Below are 21,985 nucleotides of genomic sequence, written 5' to 3'. Positions count from 1 at the left end.
AATGATCCAAAACATAAAGCAAAATCTACAATGGAATGGTTCACAAATAAACGTATCCAGGTGTTAGAATGGCCAAGTCAAAGTCCAGATCTGAATCCAATCGAGAATCTGTGGAAAGAACTGAAAACTGCTGTTCACAAACGCTCTCCATCCAACCTCAATGAGCTCGAGCTGTTTTGCAAGGAGGAATGGGCAAAAATTTCAGTCTCTCGATGTGCAAAACTGATAGAGACATACCAAGCGACTTACAGCTGTAATCACAGCAAAAGGTGGCGCTACAAAGTATTAACTTAAGGGGGCTAAATAATTTTGCACGCCCAATTTTTCAGTTTTTTATTTGTTAAAGTTTGAAATATCCAATAAATTTCGTTCCACTTCATGATTGTGTCCCACTTGTTGTTGATTCTTCACAAAAAAATACAGTTTTATATCTTTATGTTTGAAGCCTGAAATGTGGCAAAAGGTCGAAAAGTTCAAGGGGGCCGAATACTTTCGCAAGGCACTGTAGCAAGAGAAAACAGTCATTCACTCCACACGTTTATTTCCACCTCAGAATAAAGGGATTAGAGGTGTACAAATGTTCATGACAGTTCTGAGGGGGAAACAATACAGGATATTTATAAAATCAAATTAGTTTTCTGAAAAATTAGCACTAAGATTTGTTGAGAAACAAAATTTCTCCCCCATAACCTAATGGTAAAAAAAAAAAAAAAAAAAAAAAAATGCTTCACTTGAGTTTTCTAAAACTCCACAGGGCCAACATGCTCATAGTTGAAGAAGCAAATAACAAATATTATTTAAAATATCTCACTAGTTTAACAAGACATCTTAGTACCAACTACGAAGATTTGATACTAATTTGCCAAGTCATGTCTGTCAGAGAGAATGTTTTTGACTGTGCGAATATTGCTTGATTGCCCTACTGGATTATGGTCTATTATGAATGTGTGCACTGGTTGTGTCAGTTTTTAGAAGGCTAATAAGACATTCATTTTTCCTTCTTTGGGTGTGTAGGACCATCATTTGGAAATCAAGGAAAGCTCAAAGTCCAGCAGGGACAAAATAGGCCACTTGCTTGCTACTACGTGCATGGCAAACTGAACAGCAACCACCAACCACTGATCATAAAATATTAATGTTTCTGTATGTGTACAATATGTGCACCACACCGCAGATGTTGTATCTCCATGTATGACATTTTAATAGTAACATCTTTTTATTTTAGCACAATAAATACAATATAATTAAGAATATTAGAAAACAATAACCACAAAACATGTACAATCTCCCACTTGTATAAAATGTCTTCATATAAACACTATAAACATATCAGTGTACAAATACCATGATACAGTATCACCCGATCTGAGGGCTGTTTATGAATTTCTCAACTTTTATCTGCATAGGCTGATATAATAATTTGACACATAATACAAATTCATTCACTTAGTGCATATTCATTCACAGTATTCAGCCAGCATGCACTTAATGCAGAATAAGTCTAGTACTATTCCTTAAGTCATTCACTTCACTTTGTACATTTAGAACAAACACAATCAAAAGCAACATTGCTTTTTCCTTCACAGTGCAAAAGCAGTCCGACATGCACTGCATTGATAAAATAAATAAATAAATCCTTCAAAAATCCTTTTTTTATCCTTCACAATGTCACAGTGAATTAAGTTTCATACTGAAGTCTGGTAGCCTTTTAATTCCAGCTCAGGGATCCTGGTTAATGGAGGGCATTAGTTTGTCCCCAAGCCTCGGGTCCCAAACACTGCGGAATTTGGACCAGAAATTGAGATTAGTCCAGTTCTAGATCTAGTTCTCCAATAAGCTCTTTCAGAGAATGAAAGTCAAACATCATATCATCATATCAAATTAAAAAGATATTCAAATAACAAATACTGCCAAAAGAGATGGGAATGGTGCAAGCTGACTAAAGTAGCAAGATAATGTTCCTGTGCTTACCATCCATCAGACTCAGGTCCTTCGGGGGTGTCACTACTAAGAGATTGATCAAGTGTGCCCAGTGAGCTGAGGGAGCGGAAAGCAGGAGATTTCTTTGCCCTGCGTCTGATCTGGAACGCCATCAACACCATCCCTTTTTATTTTAAATCACAAAACACACAAACAAAATGAATTATTAGATGCACATACACTACCGTTCAAGTGTTCGGGGTCGGTAAGATTTAAAAAATGTTTTAATGTCTCTTTTGCTCACTGAGGCTGCATTTATTTGATCAAAAATACAGTAAAATGCAGTAATAATGTGAAATATGATTACAATTTTAAAATAACTGTTTTCTATGTAAATATATTGTAAACTGTATTTATTCCTGTGCTCAAACTGTGATTTATTCCTCACCCAGCAGCAGCAGGAGGCTGGAGATAATGGCAGTGACGGCGGTGACGCTCATCTGCAACACTGCTGTTCTTCTGAGCACATGGCAGTCTGCAGAAACATCGCAGTCACACACACGAACCCACAGGCTCTGGAGTGAAACCTGGCCCCGGCTGTCGGAGATCTTAAGGGTGAGTTCATGATCGCCCGCACGTACAGCGCTCTCTTTGATCAGTCTCACAGTTGTGCCTGGGAGGAAACCAGAACATGCGTTACACCGGAAAATGAACATGGTACCTTATACAATATTATGTTATATATCACTGTGCCACTTTTTCTTGTAAGAGAAAACAGGTCCATGGGTTGCTATAGAGTGCATTAGTGCTCGGCCACTTTTTCAGCTGTTATTTTTTCCATTCATTTTTCCCATAGGGTTAGCCATGAATCACAACACTTCTAACTTTGAATTTAAGCAAAAAAGTATTTGAAAATCAGATAACAATACAAAGATACAAAACTGTGTACTTTAGTTAGGGAAAGAACTACAATCCCATGAAGCATTGCGAAGTACATAATTGAAAAACAATGGCGATTGTAGAAATATAAAATATATTTATCTGTATTAGGGGTGGGAATCACAGGGTACCTCACGATACATGGCTCACGATACAGCAAATCGGTGATAATCAATATTGCTAGACAGTCCTATAATGATACATCATGATACCAGTCTAATTATGAAAACAAAATGCCTGTGCAGGTTTTCTCTCTTTATTCAAGTCCAAACTGTTAGAAAACAACACAAAAGTTTTTTTAGCCTGTAAATTAAACTGAACAGTTTTAAGTAAATTAAACATTTTCAATGAGATCAGGGTAATGGCATTGCAAGTGGCTTTGCATGTTGGTGGTATTACCCGTGCACTTTACTTTTAACCAGGCAGGTCTTGAATATCGTGTATCTTTGTCGATTTTGTGCGTCCCATTGATGGTATAAAAGCCGAAGTGCGTCCAGACTTTGGACTTAAACGTGGTTTGGGCATCTATTATTTTACTCGCACTGCTGTCCACGATCCCGTTAAAAACCTCTTTTTCTAGTTAACTTATGTTCACGTTTCCCTCATTCATGTGTTGAGCGCCACCTCGAGGAGCCATGAAGAAGTGAAGCAGGGAAATCTATTTAGAGCTCCTTATTTTATTAATTAAAATATCGAAATTTGGCGCCAGTATCGATTCTCGTATATTGCATGGAGAAGGACCACGATAAATCGCCCTATCGCTATTTTGTCCCATCCCTAATATAAATATATAGCTGAAGAGCTCTTTTGCCGCAGTTTGCTTGTTGTGACTGATTTCTGGTGATTTTCTGTACTGCATCATGGGTAATGTAGTTTTTCACCACGAATTCCACTGTTAAACATGATTATTTAAAAAACATCTTTAAAGGTTTATAAGTTTCCTATGGAGAAAATGAATGCCGTTTTTACTTCTAAAACCCGACTGTTGCGCTTTATTACAATTTTAAACAAGATGAGTATTTTTCTGATACCATAGTTAGAATGAAGCCTCCATTCCCCCTCAACATCTCCCATCAGCTCAAAGTGGACAGACGGGCCGTACAGGTCTGGGTCCACAGCTGTGATCTCAGTATTCTTCTCAGACAGACACATGCCCAATCTTTTGGCCCCCAGCATCGGTCCAGTCTCCAGTCTCTTCACATGTTTCATGATCACCCGTGTATCAGGACTGGTGATGAGAAAGGATGCCGATGTGGAGCTGGACATTCCTCTTGAGTGCAGTACATCCCACAGTCCGTGTGTGGGACGTCCTGTGATTCTACAGTGGAAGAAGGGCTCCTCGTTCTCCACAGTGACTGTCAGGCTCAAGTTGGAACTTTCTTCATAATTCAAAGGCTGCATGGGGGAGAAAATCACATTATGAGTCACATAACTGACATAAAATATTTTAAGCATTCAAAAACATGTTTTGTGCCAACCCAGTAACATTCGAAATATTTTGGGGCTTACTAGCATACATAAAAATACCAAAACACATTGGTAATACTCCAGTACTTTGGGAAAGAGAAAAAGAAACTGCACAAAAATGTTCACAGTGATAGTTGAAACAGAAATAATATACTTTAAATGAATATACTTATACTATAAGTGTATATAAATATACTTATTATTATTTAAATTTATATTAGATGCAACTAGCTGAACTTTGTGCTTTTTCCCCACTTTTTTTTCACATGGGCAGGATGATTAAAAATTGTTTGAGAAATGTACTTTTTTTCTGAAAAAAGACATCATTCCCAGAAAGATTCAATTATTTTTAAAGGGGAAAATGCCACGGCATAACAGGGTTGAAATAAAAGTGCAGGGATGAAGACAAATTCTGCCAAAGAATTTAGTCAAAAACTACACAGACAACAAAAGCATGGTATTCATTTTAATAAAAGCAAGATATATACAGAAGCTGATTTTTCAATTTAATTTAACCCATTAAAATGTAATGGTGATAGATTGCAAACGGGCTGATTTAAAAAAAAAAAAAAAATAGTCAAAATAAGTCAAAATAAAAGGTCAGTTGTGCACACTGAATTAGATCCAGACTAGAAAAGGTCTAGGAAAAATCTTTTATTTTATATTAAAAAAAAGTGCAATAGGGACACAGATGTTTTTCCTGACAATGAGCCGAATCCAGTCTTACCTCCGTGATGGTTATGACTCCGTCATTGGTGTCAGGATCAGTCTGAATCTTGAAGTGTCGTGCTTTATCACCCTGGAGAGAGTATCGTGCTCTCCACGCTGCAGATCCTCTGCTGTCTTTATCTGTCACCTGCAGTCGATAAACAGGTTCTCCGCTCTTCTGCGCTTTCACCCATGATGAGTCCTGTGGGACAAAAGTCATCAAACATATTTTTATCTTAGTGGCTATTGGTTCTCAAAAACAACGCTCATCAAAAACAGGTCAAACTGCATAACTTGACTGCAATTGACTATAACATCTGAAAGCTTTTCACTTGGTTGACTTACTGTTGTCTCTGTGAATTCTGGTAGATGGTTGTTTTTGTCGATGATATTCAGTATCACAGTGGTAGTACTGGAGAGTTGCACCTTCTCCCCATGATCCTTTGCTTCAACCAGAATAGTGTATTTTTGGCTCTCCTACAATGGAAAAGGAATAGTAAAGTTGAATACTGTATCTCTCACTACCAAAAGTTTGAACACGCATGATTGAATTTATGCATCACTTGATCTTTGACCTTTTGATCTAAAAGGCTAGCATGCATGGGAACTCTTTTAATACTGTTTAAAAGCATCCCAGAGCAAGAATCTACGTTAAATGAGCAATTATACTGTATGTGCATGAGAGAAACTGTGTACATGATACCTCATAATCCAGGCATCCCTTGAAATATATCGTCCCTGTCAATTCTGCTTCAGCTTGATCAATGAAGAACTCAGTATTGGAGGTTTGGGGATAGACTGAAACGATTCTCAGGGTAAACAACGAGTTTGCTGAGCCAGACTGGTCATTGTCGGTTGCCAGCACTGTGACCAAATGCTCACCTTTGGGCAAGACAATACAGAGATGAACATGAGAAACGTACACCTAGGAAACCAGTTGGTTTAAACAGGTTTTGTGTATCAGTACCTTGTGGTGTCGATTCATCTATTGTGATTTCACACACTTCCTTGTTGAAAACAGGAGCGTGGTCATTAACATCCTGAATCACAATATCTACGGCAATGTTTGTGTTTTCATTAGTTAGTCTGACCTGCAAGTCAACAAAATAACAGTAAGTATCAATTAAATATGAATGAATTTAACATGGCACATCACTATTGTTTCACATCCAACTGTGCCGTTATCATTATAGTTGTGGTGTGAGTGGACTGCTTGTCTTTAATATTCTTATCTTTATAGTTATTGTCCTTGTTGTGAACGGGCCTTAGACTTACAGTTAGCTTCTTGTACTCCTCATAGTCAACTTTTCCAAGAGCATAAACCGATCCGTTGGATTTGACAGAGATAATTCCCTTGGGATCTTTGTCAATGCCCTGTCCATGGATGAAGTATTCTTCCATAGCTGATCTCCTCTCAATATTTAACTAAGAGAAAAAAAGGTGTAAACATTCAGAGTACAAACTCTGAGTATGAAATCTGTGCTCATACAGTTGCTTATCAGTTGATATTCTGCTATAAAGTGGTCGATTACTACAGAAAGTGTTCAATATCACCTACATCTCCCAGTTTATATGGGAAAGGCCCACTGTGCTCCTCTTCCATGTAGAGTGAATCCACAACCCAGGCTCGCTTTTTGCGTAGGTTTTGTTTTGATGCGTTTACACACTGAATACAGACACTCTGGAAAAGAAAATATTACACAGAAAGTTACAATTTACATTTCAAAATAATAAAAACAATTTTTATAAAGTCTTTATAAAAGTATAAACTAAAAGTTATAAAATGTAGCCTATATATATATATATATATATATATATATATATATATATATATATATATATATATATATTTTTTTTTTTTATTAAACTTTATAAAGTTTTTTATACATTATTTTTTTTTTTTTTTTACCTCTTAGCTATCCTGTTCTGGCGGTTATGATGCAACTTGTAGCCAATAATTAGATTGTTTGTAAAAGATATGAACTCAAATTATTTGGAAAGCTTTTCTCATATAATTTCAAAATTCTTTCCATATCTGCAACTATTAATTGTTTCCAGTTTATAGTAGCCCCCCCCCCCCCCCCCCCCCCAAAGAAGTATCTGCACACTTAAGCATGTCTGAAATTGGGCAATTATATTTAGAAACTAAAACCAAAACTATAGGCCTATATATTTTTGTTACTTTAAATAAAATGAACGTTAGCTTAAATAAAATAAAATGTACAAAAACTAAAATCTAGTTGCCAAAAAAAATAAAAATATTTTAATTTAGAACTAAAATAACTAAAACTGAAATGAAAAATGAATAAAAATAGAGTCAACTAAAAATGTCAAATACTTAAATGTTATCTAAAATGAAAACTGGACATATATAAAGAAAACCTCATTCAAAATATTACTGAAAACTATAATAGTATTTCAATGATACTAAAGTAACACAGGTCTGAAATGTATTGTTTTAAATGACAAAATATGTAAATATCCAATAATTCAAATAGAATAAAGAGTTATCTCTTTAAATCCATAGGTTATAGATGTGCAGAGAAGTGCATTTAATATCAAGTATTTGTTTTTAGAAAATGTGTGAAACATTTCATTCATTTGAAAACTGTGTTACTGAACTGATAATTTTGTTAAAAAAATCACTTGTTACTTACTGCCACAAGGAAAACGATCACAACAGCCTTCATTGTATGCAGCGGGAATGGCCAGTCGTTCAGATTCAGGATCTTCTTTGCTTTAGTTGTTCTAAGTGCATGTGAGGCAAGTTGACTTTGGTTCCTCCTTAAATAGAGGACGGTTTAAAAACATTTCTCTGGAAATCCATTTGAAGTAGAACCCTATTGTTCAAGTGCATTTCTAAGGAACTGTTTAATAGCCCAGACATTGCGGAACAAAGCAATAAACACAAGATGATCCGGTTTCAGTTAAATGGAAAAATATTTAGGTCATACATTTTATGAACATTTTTATATCCTTCCAAGCAAATAAACCTGTATTTGACATAAAGACTTTGACTTCTCAACCAGAGTACACCCAGATAGCAAACATACGTCGATTCAATGTCAGTTTGCACTTTCATTCTTACAGAAGAGTGATTTTCAATTCATTCTACAACATGAATATGCATAGGTCACAGCATAAATATTTTGTTAAACCAAATCAACCTACTTTGTGGTTAACTAGATTATTTAAAATCGGAAAGACTTATTTACCAATAAGGTACGTGCATTCAATAAAATAGAAAATCATAACTCAAAAACAATAGCTTACTGAGCCTAATGTTGTTTTTGTAAGAGTTCGATTTTAAAATCTACATTCAAAACAAATAGTTACATTTCCTTTGTTTGTAGGCTAGGCTACTCCAAACATTATGACAAGTTTAGTTTACAGGCAAAATATGGTTTCACCACTGTATAGAAGTATAGAAACCAGTGTTGCCAGACTGGGTGGACAATCTCCAGCGCAAAAGCTCACCAAAACCCTCACTAAATCTTAACTGCCAAAACAACGTGATAGAATTTTATTGCCATGTCAATCCAGATTGATAAGGGCAATTTTTATTTCCTTAAAGCAGAATAATGATAACAAAAATAAAAATAAGTCAATTTCCAAGGAAAACGGATCAAAACAGGGCAAATACTATACAAATAGAATTAGCAAATATGACTAAAATATCCTGGAAGAAATCATTTAATGTCAACAGTAAGAAAAATCCAATGTGTCCAATATAAGTGATAGGAATGCATTAGCAGGCATTTCACACACGTGCACACACCATGACAGCCAAAAATGTGTCATTCCTTGTTTGATACATGCCTACTGTAATACAGTCCGACAGGAAAAAAATTACAACAATGCGCAACCTTTATGTTGCGCTTTAACTTCAGACAGAACCACAGTACGTCTTTCGTGAAGAACATATTGTAGAACATAATGCAGAACACAGTCAAAACTGATCAAGTCCAGCAGCTGTCAAGGACGAGTAGGCCTACCAGAGTACAGTACTGGATGGTTTAAAATATGACCTGATGCTGGATTTTGATTTAATAATTCAATTGTGCTCTGATTTCAGAGCCTTCTCATCATCTCCCACCACAGGTGTAATACACGCATATTGAAAGTTGGTCAGTCACCCACTCATCACTGTGCAGGCTAACTTATATTTAGGCCACTTTGGCATTGCGATCGCTTGAGACGCAGGTTGTTCAGGCATTGTAAAAGTGCAGTGCTCAAAATGTGTTACCTACCTGGGTTTTTCTGTTGAGAGGAATAATTGCTTCCTCAACTTTCACAAAGCAGTGAGGTGCCATTAGTGAGGAAGGAGATTTTGTGTTTATGTGCTTGTGTACATGCAGGTCCTTGTGTGTGTATGTGCATGCTTGTTAGGATAAGGTTCATATTAGGATAAGATTATGGTGACTGTTAATGTTTTACCTTGAAACAACACCTATTTTAATGTTTTGATATGATAACTTGATGATATTATGGTTTGGTAGTACTTGCCTGAGGGCAACAGCTGGATATTAAATGTTACTTTTTATTAAATATGAAATGTGTAATCCATTAAAAACTTGATAAATCTGTTTGTTCAAGTGTTTAGTTAAAGAAATTTATGTTTTCAATAAATATATACATTTTTTCTTCATGAAAATGTCAAATGTTTCAATTTGTCCATTGTGGTACAATGTTGCCTTGAGGCAACAAACAAATAAATAAATTTAAACGTAATGATAATGTTTATTGATATTGTTATAGTGTCCAATTTTAAGCAAGAGAAACATAACAAATATTTTTTCCTCACTGATATCATATTGCTTACCACAGAGGGTTAAGTCATAATAATGAGAAAGTTTCCCATAATTATGACTTAGTGTCTCATTATATTGAGAAACTTTCTCGTAATAATGACTAATATTTTCTCGCACTTCTACGCATGCGCAAAGCAGTGGAGTAGAAGGGAGTGCCACGCTAGCAACATCCGCTGGTCAAAGCCGTGTAAATGCATCACAGCAAACATGGCACGGTCTGCAAAACTATGAAGATCTATGAAGTGCAATCTGTAGTATCATTAAATAACATCAATTAAAAACCATCAGTATATCTTCCATACTTTTCCATGCGCACGAAAAGGTGTGAAAGGGGAATGCAGAAGCTTGCTAGCGTGGCACTCCCTTCTGCTCCACTGCTTTGCGCATGCGTAGAAGTGCAAGAAAATAAGTCATTAATACAAGAAAGTTTGTCATTATTATGAGATGTTAAGTCATTATTGTTCGACATTGTTCAATGTGTCGACAGATTGGGATCCCTACTAAGACGCCACTAGTGCTGCCACCTTCCAGTGCCTAGACAAAAGCCTCCTGATCTTCCCGCAATTTGAGCGAATAGGACAGGGCTTAGGCCAGGAAAGTCAGTGCTGTTCCACAGGACAACTGGGAAGCCTACCTTTCGTTGGAAGGCAAACGCTGCGGAAGCCACATCCTGCCCGAAGGAGGTAACATGTGGAGAAACACATATGGATTGAGCGACTTGGCGAGCAGTACAACATATGGCATGTCACTGAGGTGGCTCCAGCCTATAACAGGGGGGAGACGCAACCGGCCCAGACGGCTCTGCCAAGGGAAGACACAGGCTCGCCGCTGGGAGTCAAAACCATGGAAGAATACACATATAGGATCACCGTAGGGATCACAACATATGGACCCCACCTAACACAAGTTACACAAGCATAGAAGTGATAGGTCTAGCTTCGGACGCTTTGTCACGTCCAACAGCGACGGGGTGAGGAGGAACTCAACAGGGTTCGAAGAGGGAACTCAACTGGAGCAAAAAGGTGCACTTATCCAGTCCAAAGGAGGGGAATGGCGCAGCAAGCCGACACTACAAACTGGGCTAAGGTGAAGCTGGCTTCGTGTGAAGGGAGCCCACGGAAGCAACCGGCTCGACACATAGGCTAATTTCTTAGTGAATGTGCTGGTGTTGCCCAGCCCACAGCTCTTAATCTGTCAGGAGGAGCTACACTCTCTTTTTGGAGGAGCTCATGACCCAGGTGGGCACGGTGCACCTTGGGAATTTCACCAAGATGATGGCAACACTAATCTATTAGTGGGCCAACCTCTGCATGGAAACCGCCTTCCCTTCTTCTGGTTTCCGAAACAGACGAGAGCTGAAGAGGTCCTGTGACTTTTGGTCCCGTTTTAAGGGAGAGGTAGGAACCTTGGGCACAAACCGTTTATTTGCTGATGCGTCTCACATATGCCCCTGGAGCCTCTGAAGTTTATTCAGTGGGACCCTTTCTCACCTCTAAGCACCGATCGGACACATTCCAGTTGAGAAACGTGTAAACCAAGTCCACCTCTGTACTGGAAAAAAGCTCATCAGTCCGTAGACGAGTTACTCTTCTCCAGTTGACCTGAAGACCCAACTGGATATGTAGCACTCGAAGGGAGGGACTTGTACTGAGACTTCGACCCCTCAACGCAAGACACAGGATGGCCCGTGATTACGGAGGAGTGGATATCTGAAGTACGCATCCTTCAGGTCCCATGCTGCAGACCATTCATAGGGATGAGCATTAGTAATGCGTACTGTGTAGTAACTTGAACGGAAGCTTGAAAAAATGGCCTGAATCAAGCACACAGACCCCTGATGGTCTAACTCACTATAGTTTGAGTACAATGAAGAACAGCCCTCACTTAGAAATCTATCTTCATATCGGCTGGAGGAACGGCTTGATCGCAACCTTCGTCAGTAGGAAGTGATGACCGCACACTCGGCAGCACAATTAGGAACACAGATGTGTAACAAACAGCGCTGCACATGGGCGGGTGCTAGACGAACTGAATCGTATTAGCCGAGTCTGATGATACAAGAACCGGCTGAGTCGGTCGGGAGCACCTTTCAGTGCTACAACGGACCAACACAGGGGGCCAAGGTATCAGCTACGTACTCAGAGTGAGGCAGTGGGTTAGAGACAGGGACCCAGCTCAGAAGGCCCGAAGGCGGCCCGAAGCAGGGTCTGAGTTGTAAACACCTGTCTCTAGGTAGCGGCAGAGAATGCGTGACCGGGTCCTCGAACTCACTAAATGCCCAACTCAACTGAGCGAAGCAGCGGAACCACAGATACCACAGACTTCAAGCAACAAACAGGGACCCAGCTCGAAAGGCCCGAAGGCGGCCCGAAACAGGGTCTGAGTGTGTATTGCGACTCTTACCTGTCTCTAGATAACCTCAGCGAGTGCGTGAGAAGGCGAAACCGGGTCCTCGAACCGCAAGTGACTGATGGCTGGCGAAGCAAGAGGTAGCTGAAGGTTGCAAGGCTGTACAGGGTCGCACACCAACAGTCTAAACCTCTATGGACACAGGAACAGAGGAAATCTTCCTTTGAAAATGTAGGTACCGCTGCCTCCACTTTTACGAGAGCCAGTGGCGGAACAGACATACACAATTTTCCTTTATGACCTTATATGTGACCCTGGATCACACGGGTATATTTGTGTCAATAGCAAACAATACATTGTATGGGTCAAAATTGTCGATTTTTCTTTTATGCCAAAAAATCATTAAGATATTAAGGAAAGATCATGATCCATGAAGATATTTTGTACAAAATATATTATATAAAATATTTATTTTTGTGAGTGAATGCAGCAAAATCACGAACATAGATTTTCTCAATGTTCTGATTTTTTTTTTTTGCACCCTCAGATTCCAGATTTACAAATAGTTGTTTCTCGGGCAAATATTGTCCTATCCTAACAAACAATACATCAATGGAAAGTTTGTTTATTTGGCATGGTGTATAAATCTCAGTTTCAAAATATTGACCCATGTGACTGGTTTTGTTGTCCTGGGTCATATATGACCGTTTATGGGTTTTTTTACGACCAACGTGTGGTTTATACTGTTTTGATCATCTGTGCTTCCGGTGTGTTTATGTTTGTGTGTTTATGGCCCCCAATCTGCTTGTGTGACAAGGAAGTGAATGTTTTTTTCAGGATGTCTTTTATTATTCCAGGTTAAAGCATCAAAGGTCGGTTGATTTTTGATCATGAAGAGCCCTGCCAGAGGGTCGGAGGCATGGTTTTCAGAATGCGTTGCAGCATCAATAATGACTGTGAATGAAACGGTACAAATGAGTTTAAGAAGTGAGAAGCATAGCTGTTAAATAAAACATATAAAATAACAGATATATGAAATAAGAATACAATTATTAAGCAGTAATTATTTTAAAGGTAGGTTTAATCTTTAAAGGAACACTGTGTAGATTTTCAACATTCATAATATATTTCCAAGACCCTTGTGATGGTACATCGACTTACAATAGGTTGAATGACATGTCTGCCATAGCCTGACGGGCTCTGTATCACTTTTACTGGCACTGCGTAACTTCGGGGTTCGGGTAGTAACCCGAGCACAAAAAGAACTACAAAATTCGACTGCTTTACGGCATACGTCACTTCCCCCACCACTTCCTCAAATTTGGACGTGAGAGGCCAACCAGTGTTTGTTTTCGGCTTTCGTGTGTATGTTTTTGTCATGGGGCTGTTTACACCTGGCCACTTCATGCGTTTTCTCATATCAGATAGCTATCCGATCGTGAAAAGACCAGGTGTAAATGCCCTCCGAAACGCATTCAAGACGGATTTGAATCCGATCGCTCAAACCACTTCAGGAGGAGATCTGAGACGCATTCCTGATGAAACTGGACAAGTGTAAATGCATCTGGTTGTTGAAACCACATATGTAAATTGTACTCCTCCCAAAAATGCTAAAAAAATAAATAAATAAATGTGTGAAAGCGTGTTATAGGCTATATGTTATAGCCAGATATGACGACGCTACTGGAACACGCATCACCGCAGATGAGAAGCTGAGCATCAATTCATCAAGCCAACGTGCAAACTATCGCAAATCAAAGTGAAAGTAAGTCGCAGACGCTTAACACACAATCATCATCATTAAAAGTAAAGAAACTAAATGATCTTACCAGGGCTGTTGCCGCTCTCTCTTATTGCGGTCTTTGATTTAGAAATTTTAGCTGATGATCAATAAAATGCAGCTCATATATGTTGCTTTCGGTGACGTGCACTCCATTAAATCTGCATATAGCGCGGGAATTGAAGATCGGATTTAAATCCGTTTCGCAAAAACACATTTATGACCAGGTGTAAATGGAATCGTTTTGATAAATCAGATAGCTATCCGATCTGAGAAAACGCATGAAGTGGCCACTAAATAAATCTCTTATTTGTAAACTTGTTTGCATTCTATGTTGTGTTGTGTGTTGTTGCGCTTGCTTGTAGTATGCCATTTTGTTTTACATGCTGTTCATTCATCCATTGCTGATAATTAGACCAGTCCAATAATTTCCACATGTCTAGCTAGCTTTCGATTATCAGAGCTGTTAACAGACTTGCTAACAAACACTCGTTCTCTAACGTGTTTTTTGCGTTATGTTTTATTGCCTTGCTTGCCTCACGAACTAGTTTGCCAGCTGAACTCAGGTGTTGTGAGGTGTATTTATTACATAGTCCTGAGGGATATCAGACGACGCTGTTGACGTTGATTCTTGCGATTATCATGAGAACAGTTTTCAATATGTCACATAATTATCAGGACATAAATAAGCCTAACGTAGAGGTTGTAAATAGTGTAAACGAGCACAATTTGCAAACTATTATGATAAATTGCAATAATCATGTCTTCGGGGGGGGGGGGGGGGGTATTTACGACAGTATTCTACAGCGACTCTAGGGGTCGCTGTTTGACAAAAACACAATTGTTACACAGTGTGCCTTTAAACATGTGTTGAACTTACCATCGGTGAAATGATGCGGTGTTTATGTGTCTATCTGCTAAAGTCGCAGAACCTTGAATCTTTCAGATGAAATATGCCAGTGGTTTTGATTATTTCAGATTACACCAGTCTACAAGGTCTTTGTGAAAACGAAATGTTACAAATTAGTTTTTAAGAAATAAAAAGCATGGCAGATAAATAAACCACATAAAAGAAATGAAATATGATGTTAAATTATTAAGTATATGTATTTTAATCTAATACATCAGTAGGGTCATCTTGTGGACACCATAATATACTGCCTTACATAGATGAATAGAACATATAAAATAGTGAATAATAGTTCATATTATTTGAAATAAGATGTTAAATGATCAAGTATAAGTATTTTAATCTTTTAAACGAGTTAAAGTGAACTTACCTGAGATGATATGAGACTGTCTTTTTTGTCTCTATCTGGTTAAAATCACAGATCCATGAATTTCACATGAAGACACCGGTCCTCCCCTTCCTCTCGGTGTTGTTGCTATGTATTAGCATTTGCAATTTGTTTCAGGAAACATCAAACAATTAAAAGTTAGGAAAGTCCACATTATTAGATTACCCTTTGACTTTATGAACACACATAAATTACCGCTTAATGATTTTTTATATTTTGTGCATTTATTTAAAGACTGAGTGTTCCATAGTACCTCACCCTCACAGAAAACTTTCTGCGTTTTTTTATATTTTCAAAAATATAAATAAATATAATTTATAAGGTGTTTTGCTCACGGGACACATTTTGCTCAGGTCAAAAATACCTGAACCACACACACACACACACACACACACACACACACACACACACACACAAGGGTTCTATAAAAAATCTAAATTTTCAATTAAATTATTATAAATAAAATGTATAACGCAATGAATAATAACAAACTGTACAAAATTGATTTAAACAGTTTTACTTAGTAAATAAACTGTTAAATAAGTTTACATTTACACACCTTACAGACCTTACATTTTCAGAGTGCTGAAGAAGAAGTTGTTTATGCAATGATAAAAAACAATCCAAAAGCAAATAGTTTAAGTTGTCGAAAACAAATTTAGCCCCAGATCCTTCAGGGATAAACGGCAGTGTGAAATGAAGCTTCAGACCCTCACAGAGACGGGAGGAGTCTCTGGGACACAATGTCACTGCATGTAAAGTTAGTCTGCTTTCCACAGTTTTATTCCTACTTAATTAATTTAAAACCATAATCTTAAAAGTTTAAATTAGATCTTTTAAAATTAAAAGACTGTTTATCTTTAAAGTTGTATTAAAATCGTATCTTCTATTTATCTTCCTAGAAAACTTCTGTATGGTAGAAATGATTTTGCATAAATTTAAACTAAGGTATTATTTTTACTTAACAGCGTCTGTTCAAAAACTTTAAAATTTTAAAGCAAAAACTGTGCTTAGTTTTCTTAGATCAAAACAAAAATATTCAAGCAGTATTTTTGTCCATGCAACATGAAACATGTTGTCAAAGTTTGTTACAATGTTTTTGTTTTTTTTTGTTTACGAAATCGGAGGACTCGACATTGCTCTTATTTAGATGCTGTATATTTTAGAAAATTACCATACAATTTCAGAGACAAGATCTCCTCTCAATATTTAACTAAGAGAAAAAAGGTGTAAACATTCAGAGGACAAACTCTGAGTCTGAAATCTGTGCTTATCAGGGTTGCACCAGCTGTTCGTAAGTTCTAACTTAAACTGGAACGTAAAGTCCACACTAGAGGCTTAGTAGGCCTAACTACTAGCTAGTTTGTAACTAACTCTGTACTTTAATCCATTGCACCATTTGTTCGTAAGGCAGAACGTAGCTAGTAGGTCGTAAACTCTCCGTAAAGTAGCCTAATGCGTTGGGCATATTTGATGTCTATTTTCCTTAAGCCAATCACAAGCCTACTAATAGGTGAACAGGAAATAGTCTGAACAGCACGTAATTTCAAACTCGTTCTTGACTAACTGAAAGTTAAAAAAATATATTAAAACAAATGTTATCAAAATCAAAACAATAAACTTTTAATTTAAAATATCTTAATAGCCCACTCATGGAGGAGAAAAGAAACAGGAAGAAAATTTTCAGTCATGAAGAAATTCTTATTTTAATTGATGGATACAAAGAAAACAAAACAGTCCTTGAAAAGCAAATTAAACTCATCTGTCACAAACCGAAAAAAGGAATATTTAATAATTAGTTGCTTTTATCAGTTGATATTCTGCTAAAGTGGCCGATTACTACAGAAAGTGTTCAATATCACCTACATCTCCCAGTTTATATGGGAAAGGCCCACTGTGCTCCTCTTCCATTAAGAGTGAATCCACAACCCAGGCTCGCTTTTTGCGTAGGTTTTGTTTTTATGCGTTTACACACTGAATACAGACACTCTGGAAAAGATAATATTACACAGAAAGTTACAATTTACATTTCAAAATAATAATAAAAAAATTATGAAGTCTTTATAAAACGTTTTATAAACTAAAAGTTACACAATTTATAAGTTTTTTTTTCTTATAAAACTTTATGAAGTTTATATATATATATAAATATATATATTTTTTTTTTTAATATATATTTTTTTTTACCTGTTAGCTATCCTGTTCTGGCGGTTATGATGCAACTTGTAGCCACTAATTGCGTTTGCAATTGCGACTGTTTGTACAAGATTTTTGAACTCAAATTATTTGGAAAGCTTTTCTCATACCATTTCAACATTCCTTCCAAATCTGCAACTATTCATCATTTCCAGTTTATAGTGGCCCCCCCAAAAAAGTATCTGCACACTTACGCATGTCTGAAATGTATTATATTTAGTAACTAAAACCAAAACTATAGGCCTATATATTTTTGTTCTCTTACGAGAGTACTCTCGTGTTGCGTAAGTTTAGCTTACGCTACGGGAAAAACTCCTTTTCTCGAGAATACTGAAGCAAAAATTATCCTTTTAATTTTTAGAATGTAAAACGCATTTGCTGCAGCAGGCAGACATAGGCGAGACAGCTCGCGCGCCCATTGGCTGCTCTGCGGCAACTGCTGCAACCTATCAGTGCGTCTTGGCATGACTCCAGCGCCAATGGGAAGCCTTCCCTCGTCATAGCCCGCCAGAACAGGGTGTGGCTTCGCCTATAAAACCCCACTGCACAGTTTGCACAAGTGATTTCGTCTCCTTCAACGAAGGACTTCGCTGGATCCAGAGAGAGAAGCTATGCCATCGTTCAGCATATCAGCGGGACGAGCTCGAGTCAAGGACCCGGCTGGATATTCGCCACCTTCGCTCGCCATACCTGCTGCGCTCCCGGCGCTCATATCCTTTTTCAAATCTCTCCGTGTGTGTTCGCCGCTGCAACACGCACGTTTCTCTTCCTAAAAGAGCAAAGGCATTTTTCAATGCCCATCATGTCCTGCGGCTCGTGCCGAGCCATTCTCAGCGACGGGGACCGCCACGAGCTGTGCGCTTCCTGCCTGGGAAAGGACCACGCGGATCACGCTCTCGCCAATGGGCGGCTGCCGTGAGTGCGAATCTTTGCCTCTCTCGACCCTGCGGGCTCGACAGGCTTTGTTCGCCACCAAAACCGCTACCTCTACGCCTTCTGCTGGGCCGCGCCGTAAAAAGCGCCGCTCATAAAGGTCACCAGAAGTCTCCGTGAAAGAGCACTCGCCGGCGGGGTCCCCGCGAGCATCTTTCTCTGAGTCCCCCGTCTCTTTTCTCGACGGCCAGCGCCCCGCTGTCGCGGCGCCCGACGAGATGGAGCGGGACATCGAGGAAGAAGACAGCTGTTCCATTCTGGCGTCCGAGAGTGAGGGCTGGTCCATCCCGGACCCCGCCCCATCGACGCAGGAATCCAGCGTGAGGGCTACTGTCGACGCCGAGTTTCTCCGCCTTGTTACTAAGACCGTAGAAGACCTCGGCCTCGAGTGGTCAACGCCCAAGGAGCCCGCGCCTAGCAGGTTGGACGGCTGCTTTCTGCCTGGACGCCGCTCTGCACCTGTTTCGAGGCCCGCTCCCTTCCTCCCCGAACTGCATGATGAGTTCTCCAAGTCCTGGGGAGCTCCGTTCTCAGCCAGGCTAAAATCCTCTGTCTCTTCGATGCTCTCCGCGGTTGACGGCGCGAAAGACAGGGGATATCTTTGTGTTCCTCCCGTCGAGGAAGCGGTAGCGACTCACTTGTGCCCGCCCTCTGCGGGATGGCGGTCCAAGCCGAGCCTACCCACTAAAGCCTGCCGGACGACTTCATCGCTGATCGGTCGCGCCTATAGATCCACCAGGCCAACCTTCTCCGGTCACTGGACGAGGCTGGCCCATCTGCAGAGCGCGTGACGGACTTGAGAAGCGCAACAGACTTAGCGCTCAGAGCTTCCAAGACCGCTGCTCAAGCTATCGGCCGCAACATGGCCTCCCTCACCGTCACTGAGCGTCACTTGTGGCTGACGCTGTCTGACATGTCTGAGTCTGACCGCGCCACTTTCCTCGACACCCCCGTGTCACCAGCGGGTTTGTTCGGTCCCTCGCTGAAGGGCTTCACGGAGCGGTATACAGAGGTGCAGCAAACGTCCCAGGCCATGAGACATTTTCTGCCGCGGTGCTCTAGTTCTGCAGCGGGCCGCGCTAGGAGGCAGCCGCCCGCTCGGAAAACAGCACCCCCACCGCCTCCACCGCCCGCCTCGCAACGCCAGGGCCGGGATGCACGTCAGCGTTCGTGCTCCACCAGCCGCCGCAGACCGCCTCCCGTCCGGGGACCCAGGCACAAGCTTGTGAATATGACTGTATCTTCGCCGCGCACACACATAGAGCCTCAATGTGTGAGCGCGCGCGCTGCCAGTGTGGTGAGTGCAGGTCACGTGTCTGCCTCTCAGCGCACACACTTTGTGAACAGCTCGCAGCACTCTGTATCTGTATCAAAGCAGCTGCCCGCGCTCATGGCTGGGCCGCCAGTTACAGAAATACGGCGCGAAACACTGTATGCCCCACTCGAAATGAACGTGATGAACGAAGTACGTCATCATGGCTGGGTCTCCGGGTCCCCGAATACGAGCGACCACAACCCAGATTTCATTCAACCCCTGGCCATTCACGCGAAAGCATGGGAAAGCATTCCAACGGCTTCGAAATGGGTGCTATATATAGTGAAACGGGGATACTCGCTTCAGTTCACTCGCAGACCACCGCGCTTCATAGCCCGGGTCGAAACCTCGGTGAATCAGGAAGTAGCACACCTACTTCGCACCGAAATAGCGAATTTACTGAGAAAAGGGGCTGTGGAAGCAGTCCCCTCAGCAGGAAGCAAGTCAGGTTTTACAGCCGTTACTTCTTAGTACCAAAGAAGGATGGCGGGCTCCGCCCTATACTAGATCTCAGACACCTGAACAAAGCGCTGGTGAAGCGCTCGTTCAAAATGATTACAACCAGACAAATTCTCGCTCAAATTCGACCCGGGGACTGGTTTATATCAGTGGATCTGAAAGACGCTTATTTTCAGATCCAAATAGCAGCCCGTCACAGGCCCTTCTTGAGGTTCGCCTTCGAGGGCCGGGCTTATCAGTACACCGTTCTTCCCTTCGGCCTGTCTTTGGCACCTCGTACATTTACGAAGTGCATGGACACGGCCCTCGCACCCCTCAGACGAAGGGGCGTGAGAGTCCTGAACTATCTGGACGACTGGCTAATTATAGCACAGTCAGAAGAAGAATTGGTGTTACACAGGACACTACTACTGGCCCATCTCGAGCAGTTGGGTCTCAGAGTCAACTGGGCCAAAAGCAATCTACTCCCCAGCCAGAAAATTTCCTTTCTGGGGATAGAACTAGACTCCAACTGTATGGCGGCACGCCTGACGCGAGAACGCGCGGCAGTGATACAGCGCCTGGCAGCAACATTCACTGTGGGGAAAAATCTCCCCCTCAGGGTGTTCCAGAGGATGATGGGTCTCATGGCCTTAGCCTCGTCAGTTCTACAGTTGGGTTTGATGAATATGCGCCCTTTCCAACTATGGTTGAGACGGCGAGTACCAGCGCGAGCATGGACCTCAGGTCTGCTCCGTCTCACGGTGAATCAGACATGCGTTTCTGCCCTGAAACCGTGGATGAGACCCGGCTGGTACCAGTCAGGCGTGAACTTGGGCATCGCTTCACGAATCAAAGTGGTCTCGACAGACGCATCCAACACGGGTTGGGGTGCCCTACACGAAGGGAGACCTTCTATGGGCCTGTGGTCAGAAGCAGAAAAGCGTCTCCATATAAACTGTCTGGAGATGAAAGCGGTCGAGAATGCCCTTCAGTTCTTCCTCCCTGCACTGAGGAACCACCACGTTCTTGTCAGAACAGACAATACGTCAGTGGTGTCCTACATAAATCGCCAGGGCGGCCTCAAATCCCGGAGCCTCTTTTTAATAGCAAAGCGCCTCCTCTTATGGAGCCAGCACAATCTGCGCTCGCTGAGAGCGGCGCACGTGCCGGGCGTCCTGAATGTGGGCCCAGATATGTTATCCAGGGCAAAGCTCTCCCCAGGAGAGTGGTCCCTGCACCCCCTCGCGGTGCAAAATATCTGGGACGTTTTCGGCAGAGCAGAGGTAGACCTGTTCGCGTCGCAAGCCAACGCTCACTGCCCAATGTTCTTCTCGAAAGAGATGGACGCGCTGGCCCAAACCTGGCCCAGACGCCCGCTGTATGCTTTTCCCCCAGTCGCTCTGTTACCACAGGTAATCAAACGACTCAGGGAGAGCGAATGCTCGATACTTCTCATAGCTCCGCTATGGGAAAATCAAGTCTGGTTCCCAGAACTGGTAGAACTAGAGAGCGCGGCTACATGGCCGATTCCGCTGAGGAAAGACCTGTTGTCTCAGGCCCAGAGAACGGTGTGGCACCCATACCCCGAGCTGTGGGCTCTGCATGTGTGGGCGATCAACTACCACCACTGCACCTCCCAGAGGGAGTGCTGAACACGATCACAGAGGCAAGAGCTCCATCTACTAGACGGCTTTACAACTCTAAATGGTCAGTGTTTGCTGAGTGGTGCTCAGCTCATGATTTGAACCCGCTAAAAGCAGAGGTAACGGTGGTTCTTTCTTTCCTACAAGAGCTGTTGGACAGCGGGAGAACCCCTTCCACGCTCAAA

The 21,985-nt window shown here is 41.0% G+C and overlaps 1 protein-coding gene across 1 annotated transcript; it reads right to left on the bottom strand.

Annotated features, from left to right (window-relative positions):
- Window positions 1–1,647: 1,647 nt before the first annotated feature.
- LOC308703182 (cadherin-like protein 26) lies at window positions 1,648–17,183 on the bottom strand (the record flags this gene model as incomplete). Its single annotated transcript, XM_081386503.1, has 13 exons — window positions 1,648–1,777; window positions 1,972–2,104; window positions 2,369–2,593; window positions 3,891–4,254; window positions 5,054–5,236; window positions 5,380–5,511; window positions 5,738–5,916; window positions 6,002–6,125; window positions 6,310–6,459; window positions 6,593–6,715; window positions 7,692–7,818; window positions 10,480–10,673; window positions 17,139–17,183. 13 exons carry the CDS (start codon window positions 17,181–17,183, stop codon window positions 1,720–1,722), a joined length of 2,037 nt encoding a protein of 678 aa, XP_081242629.1. The 3' UTR covers window positions 1,648–1,719.
- Window positions 17,184–21,985: the final 4,802 nt, after the last annotated feature.

The sequence above is a fragment of the Scardinius erythrophthalmus genome (assembly GCF_964197995.2).
Source record: "Scardinius erythrophthalmus genome assembly, chromosome: 15".
In the NCBI taxonomy this organism is placed as follows: Eukaryota; Metazoa; Chordata; class Actinopteri; order Cypriniformes; family Leuciscidae; genus Scardinius; species Scardinius erythrophthalmus.
The sequence above is the reverse complement of the archived record's forward strand: the minus strand, read 5'-3'. Positions and strand labels throughout refer to the sequence as shown.